This window comes from Myzus persicae, unplaced genomic scaffold, assembly GCF_001856785.1.
Source record: "Myzus persicae strain clone G006 unplaced genomic scaffold, MPER_G0061.0, whole genome shotgun sequence".
Taxonomy (NCBI): Eukaryota; Metazoa; Arthropoda; class Insecta; order Hemiptera; family Aphididae; genus Myzus; species Myzus persicae.
Genome location: NW_019104444.1, coordinates 632544 through 646121, shown reverse-complemented (window position 1 = coordinate 646121; position 13578 = coordinate 632544). Strand labels below are relative to the sequence as shown.

The 13578-nt window shown below is 29.4% G+C and overlaps 2 protein-coding genes across 2 annotated transcripts; one reads left to right on the top strand and one right to left on the bottom strand.

Moving 5' to 3' along the window:
• Window positions 1-5463: 5463 nt before the first annotated feature.
• LOC111042190 (DNA primase small subunit) lies at window positions 5464-8738 on the bottom strand. Its single transcript, XM_022326716.1, has 8 exons — window positions 8428-8738; window positions 7696-7852; window positions 7495-7626; window positions 7209-7433; window positions 6935-7142; window positions 6650-6855; window positions 6402-6586; window positions 5464-5580 (listed from the first exon to the last, which is right to left on the bottom strand). Exons 1-8 carry the CDS (start codon window positions 8519-8521, stop codon window positions 5561-5563), a joined length of 1227 nt encoding a protein of 408 aa, XP_022182408.1. The 5' UTR covers window positions 8522-8738; the 3' UTR covers window positions 5464-5560.
• Window positions 8739-8919: 181 nt separating this feature from the next.
• Window positions 8920-13578, top strand: LOC111042191 (probable Bax inhibitor 1). The gene is made up of 5 exons (XM_022326717.1): window positions 8920-9292; window positions 12620-12849; window positions 12918-13144; window positions 13222-13392; window positions 13453-13578. The coding sequence occupies exons 1-5, from the start codon at window positions 9243-9245 to the stop codon at window positions 13480-13482; spliced, it is 708 nt and encodes a 235-aa protein (XP_022182409.1). The 5' UTR covers window positions 8920-9242; the 3' UTR covers window positions 13483-13578.

Sequence of the window (13578 nt, the reverse complement as noted above, 5' to 3'; positions counted from 1 at the left end):
TTTTGAAAGTGAAAATATTAATAGAAAACGGGTATTTTTGAACAAAACCAGTTTTTGAAAAAATCGATTTTGGTTTTTAGTGTTCCTCTAAAAATATAACCATAGATACATGGCATTTTCACTGAATGTTTGTGTAAGCATTTTCTATACACTGCATACAATTTTCAAAAAATGTTGGCTCATGATGGACTATTTATATTTATATTTATATTTACTATTTATATTTTATAGGAATATGAAATTTTCGATTAATTTCAATAAAAAAGAAATGTTGGCTCCTTCAAAAAACTTAATATTTTGGATACATTATTGAGAGAGAGAACAACTTTTATTTAAAATATATTTATAAATCAGATTGCCCGTCCAATAACTTGCATGGGAGCTATAGCGGCACGGTATACTTATCAAGTATATATCCTGTTCTTGTTGAAAATACAGTTTGTGTGGTTAAAAATGATATTGTAAGCAAGGGCGAACTTCAAACCGGGGAGGGAGGAGGCAAAGTCAAAAATCTCTGATACCACAGCACATACTATTTTTTTTGTTTTCACAAATGATAAAACGATAAATAATAATTAAAATAGCGGGAAAAGTATGGCCCCGGCACCATCCTCCAGGCTCCAATGTTATAAGTACTCAAGGCAGTATTTATAAATTATGCGCATCGGGGCACTTTTAAATTCCACCTCTCTTCTTGGTGGCACGGAAGGGGTGGGTGTCTAGTGTTAAAAAAAAAACTACAAATGTCTATAAAATAGCAAATAATGCCAACGGCACGTAGTGTTCCCAAGCGGTCACCCATCCAAGTACTAACTTCGCCCGACGTTGCTTAACTTCAGTGATCGGACGAGAACTGGTGTATTCAACGTGGTATGGTCGTTGGCGAAGGCTAGGGATAAAAGTACAATATTTAAATCAAATAATAACTTGTATTTTAAATTTTTTAATAAAAGAATAAATTCATTTTAATCAATAAAAATATGTAAGTACCTACATATTCGTAGATTTTTCGTCATCAAACTAAGTTTATTCAACGTTGATAATTGATTGATCTTTGGTTGGTCGAACTTACATCAATGCGTGGGTATAAGAATAAACATGTACTATTTTTGGAATGAGTTATTATTTCAGTGGGTATTCGAAATTTCGGTTTCCAAAATTTTCAGTCTTTTTTTTATTTTTTATTTGTCTTTTACTCAAAAACTAGAAACTGTAGATATTTGAAATTTTAAGTTTTTTGAGCTATTTATGGACAATTAGACAGTGGAAATATTCTACTTTTCTTATTTTTTTTTTGAAATGTCAACCTATAATCAACGTTCATCATTTTATTTTTATGATAAATTATAATTTTATTATTACCTATTTATTTGAACAAGATTTAGAAGCATGGCACTTGGGATCACATAATTTATCTGCTGTTCTATACTTCGTATTTAAATAGACAGTACGATAAGCACCTAACAAAAATAAGTTTATACACAGTGTTTCAAAAAATTCATATTTTATTATATGACGACACATGAATAAAATTAATGATTGTTGTGAAAAAAAATCAATACTATAAATAGGTACTTAATAATAAAAAATAATATTAGTTGGTTAAAAAAAAATTCGTGGTTTACATTGTTATAGGTATTCCACATATAGGTTGACATTTCAAAAAAAAAATAAGAAAAGTCGAATATTTCCACTGTCTAATTGTCCATAAATAGCTCAAAAAACTTAAAATTTCAAATATCTACAGTTTCTAGTTTTTGAGTAAAAGACAAATAAAAAATAAAAAAAAGACTGAAAATTTTGGAAATCGAAATTTCGAATACCCACTGAAATAATAACTCATTCCAAAAATAGTACATGTTTATTCTTATACCCACGCATTGATGTAAGTTCGACCAACCAAAGATCAATCAATTATCAACGTTGAATAAACTTAGTTTGATGACGAAAAATCTACGAATATGTAGGTACTTACATATTTTTATTGATTAAAATGAATTTATTCTTTTATTAAAAAATTTAAAATACAAGTTATTATTTGATTTAAATATTGTACTTTTATCCCTAGCCTTCGCCAACGACCATACCACGTTGAATACACCAGTTCTCGTCCGATCACTGAAGTTAAGCAACGTCGGGCGTAGTTAGTACTTGGATGGGTGACCGCTTGGGAACACTACGTGCCGTTGGCATTTTTTGCTATTTTATAGACATTTGTAGTTTTTTTTTTAACACTAGACACCCACCCCTTCCGTGCCACCAAGAAGAGAGGTGGAATTTAAAAGTGCCCCGATGCGCATAATTTATAAATACTGCCTTGAGTACTTATAACATTGGAGCCTGGAGGATGGTGCCGGGGCCATACTTTTCCCGCTATTTTAATTATTATTTATCGTTTTATCATTTGTGAAAACAAAAAAAATAGTATGTGCTGTGGTATCAGAGATTTTTGACTTTGCCTCCTCCCTCCCCGGTTTGAAGTTCGCCCTTGCTTACAATATCATTTTTAACCACACAAACTGTATTTTCAACAAGAACAGGATATATACTTGATAAGTATACCGTGCCGCTATAGCTCCCATGCAAGTTATTGGACGGGCAATCTGATTTATAAATATATTTTAAATAAAAGTTGTTCTCTCTCTCAATAATGTATCCAAAATATTAAGTTTTTTGAAGGAGCCAACATTTCTTTTTTATTGACATTAATCGAAAATTTCATAATATTCGAAATCTGTTAAACATATAAAGTTGTTTTAACTAAATTAGGTCAATAAACGGGGAAAACTTGAGGTGAGTCCCGAGATGTTTGATCGTTTAAAAAAAACATGAGTTGGGTCATATTTTGGTGTATTATTTAATAATAGGTACTCGAGGAAGGGCAAAACAGAAGGGGCAGCTGCCCAGAATCCCGCTCTTTTCATGGCAGTTGATGGTTTTTTAGTCTATAATTTTGTTTTTCGAATTAAAAATACAAGCTAGTTCAGTCTGCAGCGGCTTCGTTGTTTTTAATAAAATAATTATTGGAAAACCTATAATAACGACTAACGAGTGAAAGTAAAAATAAATTATATTGCCAGCGAGCGACGGCAACGTCTAAAACAATTTTGATGATTTTGATGAAACATTTTGAATTTTTTTCTAAATTTTGTGTAACATTTGTGTTTAGTGTACCTAAACATTTAATTTGTACATGTTTTATTTTAAAAAATATTTAAAAAAATTCTTTTACCTAAGTACTAGGACGTGCCATTCATTTTATTTTGCCTCACGAAAAATGTTTCTTGGTCCCTTGAAAACATATCTGCCCTGGGCCCCACAAAACCTCACGCCGGCACCGGGTACTCGAATTTGGTCCACGGTAATATTTGATAATACTTATTTGGGTCATGGTCAATTTTAACTTAATGTTAGTATTTAGTAGTATGTATTTGCATGTTGAAAGATCGTTTTTTCACGGTAAATATTTTTATTGAAGCCGTAATGTTTATATTATCATGATCCAATTTTCAAAATATTTTTACTATAGTTTTAAGATGTTTACGTACATTTTCAATTTTTTTTTCTGTAATTGTCAATAAAATTGTATTTGTTGGGTCAAAAAGTTTGAAAATTGAATATAAGGGTCTTGATATGTATTTAGTTGAAAAATTTTGAAAATACATGCGAATGATTTTTTTTACAACCATTTAAACTTCAAATGTTGACAAAATTCATATCATTCAAATTTTACAAATAATTGTATAGTTAAATATTTAAAAAAATTGTCAACTTTTATAACTAATGGTGGAAAATTGAAAACGAGTTCGACGCAAAGTAGGTTATTCTATAACCAAAAAACCTAAAAATATTTAAATACAATTATTTTTTTGTTTTATATTCAAATGTATATAGACAAAATAATTACAAATTAAATAACCAAGAATAATGATTCTTGTTATTTCGTTGTAAATTAAAAATATTATTTGTGGCTACTTAAAACTTTTAAGGTATATTATTTTATTTATACACACAATGACTTTTCAAATATATTTTTTTTGGCAAAAATGAATTTTATCTTTTATGTAGTATTAATGCTTACTAGTAAAACAAATTATTTTTATCAAAATAATATCATCAAATATACTAAATTATTAAACAATATTATAGACAGACACCATATTCATTCAAAATTGTTTTTTGTATACAATGATTTTACACCATTGAATTCAAATTTAACACCATCAATTACAGTGACCCATTTATAACCTACTGTACTGCAGAGCGACAGCCACTAACCTGCTTTTTTAAAATTTAAGATCCTATTTAATAGTATTAAAATGTTTTGGTTACCTATAGCTTATTTATTTCTACTAAATTGTATTTAAATGTAGACTACGGTCTCTGGTGGCCTACAACATCAAGATTTTCAAGAAGAAAAATTCGATACGTATCGATACGTAATAGTTACTTACCACCTTGTATCGTAGTTCGAGTCCGATACGGGTCGGTACGTATCGCTTGTATACTGCACGTGTAACATCTTGAACGCTCAAAATTGACCCGATACGTACCGATACACTCCAAATTCTTTCTTGAAAATCTTGCATCATTATGCAAGACAGTCTTAAATTCCTTTTCTTCTTAAAGTGCATTTCCCTGTGGGTGCCCTACTACCCCTACACCTGGACACCGGGTATGGCTAACCTTTTAATACCAATGCGCGAATAAACCATTTTGATTGGATTTTATTTATCTTGCATCTAAATATAAAATCATATAGGATAGACTAACAACTGTCATATAATATTAAGATACTTTATATTTGTTTCAATTATTAATAAGTGTTTCTGACCAAAAACTGTTAGGTTTGTTTGTAATTGTTCAACGTTCTTATCTTTTTAGGTGAATATTTCTGGGATATTTGTACTTGTTGAAATCTCACCAAACTGTGGTATTCTAAATGTTTAATCAATGAGGTTTGGAAGAGATAAATGTAAAATAGATAAAAATTTGCATCGTACCACACATAAGCAACAAATGTTGGCTAATTTAAATTAAAGTTGAGTCATTGTCTTAGGTTAGGTTACGTAAGGTACGAAGATAGAACAATAAAAGGTTTAGCGTGGGTCACATAATAAGTGATACGACAGACATTATAATATGTTAATATGGTAATAGTATTATATAGTTACAATATTATGATCAAACATTGTGTCTAAGTAGTATGTACAATGAATGTTAAGTTATTATGACTGAATGTAACTAGTGCAGTATTGAACTAGAAAATTGTGTTTATATTAACAACCACTATATAAGTAATAATCTATTTTGCCCCCGGTCTCTACTCCCATCACCGCAGTAATAATGGTTATACACTTATACCAACTTTTGTTACCAGTCAAATTTCTAAGGCCGGACTTTCTTAATGTACTGATTAAAATGACATAGTACACCGGAAGTAAAGTATAGAATAAATACACATAGTTTCAAAAAATTTTTAATAATAATACAGTAGTAGTAAATGACACAATTCATTCGGTGAGTTCACAATATTTTAACAGTAAAGATGGAGCACATTTTAAAATTCCATTTTAATATCTGAAATCAAATATTACATAATACATATTATTTAATACTTCTGAAACAAACAATGCATGTATTTCATTATTTTAGATTCTGAGTGAAGCACTATTTGCATTTATCTTACTATGTTTTTTTAATTGTATTTAACAATACCTTTAGGAGCAGTAAAATTCTTTTAACTTCAATGTAGAGTGCAGTTTTTGGTAGTAATTGGATCTAGTTAGTACTTTTTTTCATCAATAATTCCTGGTACTTTTTAAAATGATAAGAGTATTGACTTAAAATTGTATACAAATATTTATATTTTAAATTACCATTTTCCAACAAGAACATATGATATGATTATATGGTATTATAATGCAAATTGACACAACCAATGATCAGTACAGTGTTGTTAGTGAAACTGGTTCAGAACTACATCATGAACAATAATCATTTGCTTATAACTGAAAAGTAGCGATTGTTTGCATGGCGCATCAGGTGGTGAATTGGATTATTACAAGCATAATTACATGATATATTAATTTATGCAATATTCTTGCAAATATTATTTTCCACAAAAATTAATAAAATCTATCTAAATCTCCTACTAAGAGTAATATAAATTAATATTCTTAGAAGTATAGGCTAACACACTGTCTTCACTTAGAATCTTTTTTTGTATTTAATGATTTATCAATGAATTCAAATTGAACACATCCTTTACAGTGATCTACTCAATGATGAGGTAGACTCGAAACCTTTTCTAGAGCAGAGCGATTTCTTAGGTATTGTTTATAATTTTTAAAATAAAAATAATAGGTTATTAAATGTACATATACTAATAAGTAACTTGCCACTTTGTTTTATTCTACTTCCTTTCCAAGTATTTTCTAAACTTCTTAAAAATTCTTCAAAGATATTGACACTTTTTAACAATGAAGTTTTTTTATAATCCTTTAAGCGGTTACTACTCAGGTTTGCATCATTGATAATTTCTTTTTGTTTTTTGTCATACTCATTAATTTCATCAATTAAAACACTATAACAAATAAATAAATAAATAAAATATGGTAATAAAAAAAAAAAAATAGTAGTTATTTACTTGACAGTGGGTACAGTGTTTGGGTTGAATTTTTCTATAACTTTTGGGTTAATTGGTATACAAATTTTTCCAGTTTTTGGGTGAACACAGAAGGGAGATTTCAACAAGTGATTTAACCCTTTTGTTACATTCACATCAAGTCTTGGATATGCCAAATATAACAAAATATCTTCCACACAATGTTTTGTTTTAAAGTTCAATAGACCCTGTTAGAATGAAAGTAAAATTATGTGAGTTGCGGTAAAAATATGCTTTGTATAACTTTAAATGATTTGTAAATTTTACCCTTTTATGGTTATTATTAACAATAACAGTTAATGCTTCCCATCGTTGTATACTGCTTTGATACTTCGAAAATTGTAAATTAATTTGTTCCTTAATTTTTTCATCAGCTATAAATGACAAAATTTTATTACACTGTTCTGTTGTTCCTAAGAAATCTTGTTCAGAAAGAAGTGAATTGAATTCTTCTTTTATAATGGCAATACTTCGTCTGTTGTTTGTTATAAAAAGGTTATTAAGATAATTTGAAAATATAATATTATTTTTTGCAACTGACTTCACAGATGGATGATTTACATTATATCTTTTTGAATCCCCAGCAGATAGTACAGCTAAATAGTCAATGAACGATCCACGTTCAGAAGGTAAGAGTTTTCTTGCAGACTCATCACATATCCAACAATGGATACCTCGGCGACCTGAGAATACCCACAACAAGTGTTTCCATCCAAAATCATCCCGAATCGCTCGTTCTAATATTTTTACAGCAATTACCATAAATCTACAACAAGAATATAAAATTAAATATTTCCCAAGATTGGTGTAAAATTATTTTTACACACCTCCAACATTTTTGACACACGTCAGCGCCTGAACAACAAGTACGGATTTGATCATAGTCAGTCATATCAATATCAATCACTAATTCTTTTTCAAGAGCATGAAACTGAGGATAATTTCGACAGACTTTGGGACTAAAAAACAAATAAATACAAACACATGAGATACAATAAAATATTTTATAATAATAAAATTATAAAAACCTCATATTGAACACAGCTCCAATATCTATTTTAAAAGGACATCTATTTTGAATTTCAGTTTCAAATTCTTGTAATGTGTTGAACGATTGATATCTAATATAAATATCTTCATGTAAGGTGAACGAAAATTCTCTATTTAAAAAGTTTTCTGGTTTTACTGAAAATACAAGTTACAAGCAAATTAAAAGTGAATAAAAGTTTTTTTTTACAACTATCTGAAACATCTATGATCTATCATAGCCTGTGGAGGGCTGTATTAAGAGACATTGAACTCCATCGTGTCATAAAAAAACACGAGTTTCAAAAAATTATACCTCTATTAAAAATAACAATGCAACAATGTTTTTAACTATTTAATACTTATTGTTGAATGTTTCTGAATTATATCTATAATGAAGTTATAACATCAGTGAAACTGCTAAATGACAGCTCCAACTGTAACATGTAATGTATTTAAATCTATTTATAAGCATCCATAGCACAATTCTTTTAGGAGGGCTGTAGTAATGTAGTTCTATATATTTTCTAAAAATTATATATTATGATTTGCAGTTGATATTAAGTAATACATTTTGAATTTAGGAAACCAAAAACCACAAATATATTGTTGGGTTAGATATTGAACTTGAACCATATCTGTCTGCCATTCACAGTTGATTGTTGTAGAAATAAGAATGAATAAACAATTTGAGTGGAAAATGTTTTTCAGGACGATTTAAATGAAAAACTTACCGTTTCCGTAGGACAACCACTTGTGAAACTGCGAGTACGGAAACAATTTTTTGTAGTAGACATTAAGGTAGTCCGGAAACTGGTCGTCGGACATGATTATAATATCGTTGATGTCGTTGTCGTTTTAAAACTTGTATTACGAATCGGTAGTTAGACAACTATACTATTAGTAATAGTTATTACGTGAGAGTGTGAGACACTGAGACGTTGACACTTAGTACATTATTAAATTTATCATAAAATTTATATTTAGTTTTAGTGGCTCCGTACGCTCGTCAGTCATGTCTCGTACCCACAAAGCACAAACCTCGGCTATATGATAAGAAAATAAAGAAAACGCGGGAAAACGAGATGTCCAGTGTTTCGTTTTTTCGTAACGTCTTTGGACGGTCGACGTCCGTTTCTACAGCGTCCCGCGGCCAAGGTCTCGAGTCGACCCACCGGTGACGTCATCGGATTTTTATTTACGTGTTCCCAGAGTGTGTGTCATGCCCACTCAGTGTTGTTGTTCACGTCTCGTCCGGTCTCACTGTCTCAGTGCTATTCGAGCTCAGTCTTCGACGATTTTTACACGGTTCACCCGACGACCGCACATCTTGAAAGTTGCGACCAAACGACAACGTAACACGGAACCCTTGAAGTTGCATTAGCAAAACCGACGATTTTTAACGCGATACGACCGATCGTGTTCACTTCCGCCGACGGAAATAGACCGTGGGATCTCTTATTATATTCATCTCGATCGTTGTTCCCGCATCCGACCGGTGACCAGATCGTATCTGCCTATAAATAAACACATCCACGCAGAGTCGAACATGTCGGCCACGACGTTCCGCTCGTTCGCCCGTTCGTTCGGGTCGAAAATGTAAGTTCGCCGACACTCGAATTTGCATTCTGATGCGCTCACAGATTTGTATTACCATTATTATTCATACTGTTGTTGTTGTTATTGAAGTGCCCCTGTGATATTGTCAAAAACAAATTATGCTAATTGCTATGCCTCGGCTGACGGTGGAAATTCTCGTTTTTATCGATTATTGACGAACGCTGTTATGCCCGCGGTGTCGTTAATAGTTAATACGCCATTTTTTTATTTACATCGTACCCAACGAGAAAAGAGGTATAATATTAATAATATTATGTTCCGGACATGAAACTTTTCTCGGTCGTTCAGGCATTGGTTACGTCTTGAAATGTCACAACGTTATCCTTGAAAGTTGGAAACGACAAAAAAAAGTATAATGCTAATTGCAATTGCAAATAACCGCGTAATACCACTTAATGGTAAAATTCCAATGACATAATAATTATCTTGTATGCTAATTATGACTTTTATGTCAGTATTAAATAAATAAATTATTCAGTTCACTAGATATCAATCGACTACTCATACATAAATATTTTTTTATAAATTTTCATACTTATATACATATTTTGACGAATTTCTACATACCTAGTATGTTTGTTTTTTGTTTGCCTTTATGCTTGGTTTTTAAATTTGTTCATTGCTATTTTATGACGTTGTTGTTTGAACAGATTTAGAATACCTACCTACCCATTTTTAATCTTGTTAAGTTATAAATCATTCTCCTGTTGAGCTGCTTAAAGCCCTATTTTTGGAATTCTTTTCTTATGAAATATTTATTTCTACCAGTTAGAAATAATATATTTAAATTTGTTTATGCTCCAAAATTCATAAAAAATTAATTAAATAATTCAGTGAAATTTAATTGACCAATCGTTAGCCACTATATTATATTTAAGGTGCCAAAAGATAACAATTGGTTCATTTAATATTAAATGAATGTTTGCGCAACCCGTCATTAGTATTTTATCAGTGAATTCTATGATGACTTCAATATAGTGAATTGTATTTTTTCATCATCACATTAAGCATAATAATTATAAGACATTAATCATTTGACATTACACATAGAGTCCATTTGTGCTTCCTTTTAATATTTTTGTATAAGAACTAATAACTGTAAGAAGAGATAAATAAATAAAGATAATAAAACATATTAATAGGTATAGGTAATAATAATAAATATTTCTTATAAATATCAATTTTATTTTTACTGACGTATAGTTAGATAACATTAAAATAATCATTTGAATCATGTTTGATATATTTCAATTGAAAACTTCGAAGTAGTTATGCTTCTGAGATTATTGCTTTTAAATTTAAATAGGTATAATTACTACTGTTACATACAAAACGTTCTACTTGTTTTTAATCAACAAGTTTCAAAACTTATATTTCTAAGTAACACATAGATAGGTTCTTTGTATTTTTAAATGCAATAAAAACCACAGGTACAATATATAAATTTGTTGTAGGTTTAACATTTAATATTAATAATTTATTTTTTTTTTTTGTTTATTAATAAATGATATACTTTTGTACCTACCTATAAATTATAGTAGAAATTTGAAGGCTATTTTAAGGTATTTACATTCTTTACATTTTTTTATTAATATTAAAATTCCCCTTCAACCATTGAAATATTAATTTACTGATTTTGCATTAAAATTGTTACAAACAGTTAGGTATATAATAATAAATAATTTTTTTTTGTATTGATTCAACATAATATTTTTTACATGTTATTATAAATTTATTATGCTACATTATGTACATGTATTATAATTTATAATTATTTGTTATTTTTGAATTAAAATATTAGTTAACAGAATTGGTGTAACTATAGGCAAAAATCATGATACCCTCTCCCCCTCCCAATCAAACATTTTTTTAGTTGTTTGAGATTGAAGCTTACCTCTCACATTGGTGTTAAAAATGTTAGCTACTTGAAATGTTAATTGATTTCTACCTGGATTTTAATGACAAAAATGAACAAATATTGATTTATGAATTTATAATAGATTTTCAATTTTGTACTCATAATTAATTGTCGTCTTGATAGTTTTCCGTATATTCCTATAGGTCTGTTGACGTCTGTTTTTTTGTTTAAAATGTGCTCCTTCTGAATTTGGTATTCTAGTATCTTTATGTATTTGTTTATTCCTAAGAATTTGTTTTGCAGTGTTTGGAATTTCTAATTTTTGTGGTGGTTGCTGATACAGTGACACCTATACTGGGCAGTTTGTAGGTGATAAATGACCGGATTATTGAAGTGTAGGATATTATGCTAAGATTATTGATTTATATATTATTAATGGGTTAAGAGTTTTTATTATAATATAGGCTTGGGTCAACATTAAATTATGTATTCAACAATCATACTAGAACCGATATTTATAGGAAATAATAATTTTAATAGAATAATAAAACAATGAATTAGGTACTCGTAATATGTAGGTTATATTGTACACAGTACAATTAAATACTCATTAACAACCGTATGTTAACTACAATAGTTTGTCTATTACATAGGTTCCCAACCTATGGTCTGCGGACCACTAGTGGTCCGCGAGACATTGTCAGGTGGTCCGCGAGCCATACTTAAAAAATGTAAAAATATTTTAATAATTTCATTTTCCTTTGAGGCATAACACTAATTATTGACAATCGTGTATAGTACGTCGTTTATTTATAAATGTATATTACATAGTGAAACCCATGTTATTAAATGCCTCTTATTCATATAATAATAATCAAAATTCTAAAATATGTGAAAAAAAATTGATTCTTATTTGTAAGAAAAATAAGGTATACAATTGAGGTGGTCCGTAGTACCAAAAAATTTGGGAACCACTGGTCTATTAGAATGTCTAAAACATGCTAACACATTTATACTTTTTTTTTTTGATTGGGTAACAATTTTATATACAAAACTGATTATTTAAAAAAATTAGAATAGAATAAACTGACTTGTGAGAGCTATGAATATATATTTATTCACTAGTATTAAGTAGATTATACACTAAAACCTACATTCAAGTGAGAAAAATTTGAAAATCAATTTGTCGATTATTCTAAACCCCTTAATATACATCATTTAAATGTAAATAAAATTGACATGCATGGTTCAATTAAACTATTTTTTGGATAATAAATATGTTAAATAATTAGTATTATTGTATTTAATCAGTATGTAATTTTATATTAGATAAAAAAAATCATAAAATAGAGTTACATGTTGAAAATGTTTTAAAAAAAAAATATTATACTATTTCCATTAAGTTAGGTATTTTACCTGTAATAATGTATTAAACTTTTTTTGTTTAGTGAAAAGCCAGTACGTACACATTTAGTCAATGTGTATGCCTGTTTGACAGTATCCATGATATCAGCTGCAATTGGGGCGTATGTTCATGTTTTTACTAACTTTCTTAGTGCTGGATTATTGACAACTCTGGGTGCTACTGGGTTATTATTGGCACTTATGTACACACAAGATAATGGAAAAAATCGCTCTCTCAGAATGAGTTATTTAGTTGGATTTACTTTCTTCACTGGTTAGTTTTCATAAATAATATTACTAATCAAATATTAAAATGTATTGATTTGAAATATTGTGTTATAGGTCTTGGAATTGGTCCAGTCTTAGAATATGTTATCCACGTGGATCCCAGTATTATACCAACAGCATTTTTGGCGTCTACATTGGTATTCACATCATTCAGCTTGTCTGCCATTTTCGCCGAACGTGGAAAATGGCTCTATCTAGGTGGTACTTTAATGTCATTGCTATCTGTCCTCATGTGTTTGTCTTTGGCCAACTTATTCCTTGGATCAGAGCTTATATTCAAAGTATGTTTATAATATATTAATAGATATTAACTGCTGTGTTATTTTTTTAGTTACTAACTTATTGATGTACATTTCAGAGCTATCTTTACCTTGGTCTTGCGATTATGAGTGGTTTTGTTTTGTACGATACTCAGTTAATTATGGAAAAAAGAAGAGCAGGAGACAAAGATTTCATTGCTCATTCGGTTGATCTCTTTGTGGACTTTATTGGCATCTTCAGAAGGCTGCTAATTATTTTAGCACAAAAGGTAAAAAATAATAAATAACAAATACAAATATCAATCAAAACTATAATTTTACTGTTATAGGAACAAGGATCGAAGAAGCGCAAAGACTGATTGGAAACACATCCTCTTTTTAAAATAAAAATTGTAATTACCAACTAAATATTATCAACTGTGTACACAACCAACTATTTGAAATTAAATTTAAAA

Coding starts and splice junctions, on each gene's coding strand:
- LOC111042190 (XM_022326716.1), bottom strand. CDS start 8,521: ATGTCCGACGACCAGTTTCCGGACTACCTTAATGTCTACTACAAAAAA. Junction 7,853..8,427: donor GTGGTTGTCCTACGGAAACG/GTAAGTTTTTCA, acceptor TTGTATTTTCAG/TAAAACCAGAAAACTTTTTA. Junction 6,856..6,934: donor TTAATAATAACCATAAAAGG/GTAAAATTTACA, acceptor TCATTCTAACAG/GGTCTATTGAACTTTAAAAC.
- LOC111042191 (XM_022326717.1), top strand. CDS start 9,243: ATGTCGGCCACGACGTTCCGCTCGTTCGCCCGTTCGTTCGGGTCGAAA. Junction 9,293..12,619: donor CGTTCGTTCGGGTCGAAAAT/GTAAGTTCGCCG, acceptor TTTTTTGTTTAG/TGAAAAGCCAGTACGTACAC. Junction 12,850..12,917: donor TGGATTTACTTTCTTCACTG/GTTAGTTTTCAT, acceptor ATTGTGTTATAG/GTCTTGGAATTGGTCCAGTC.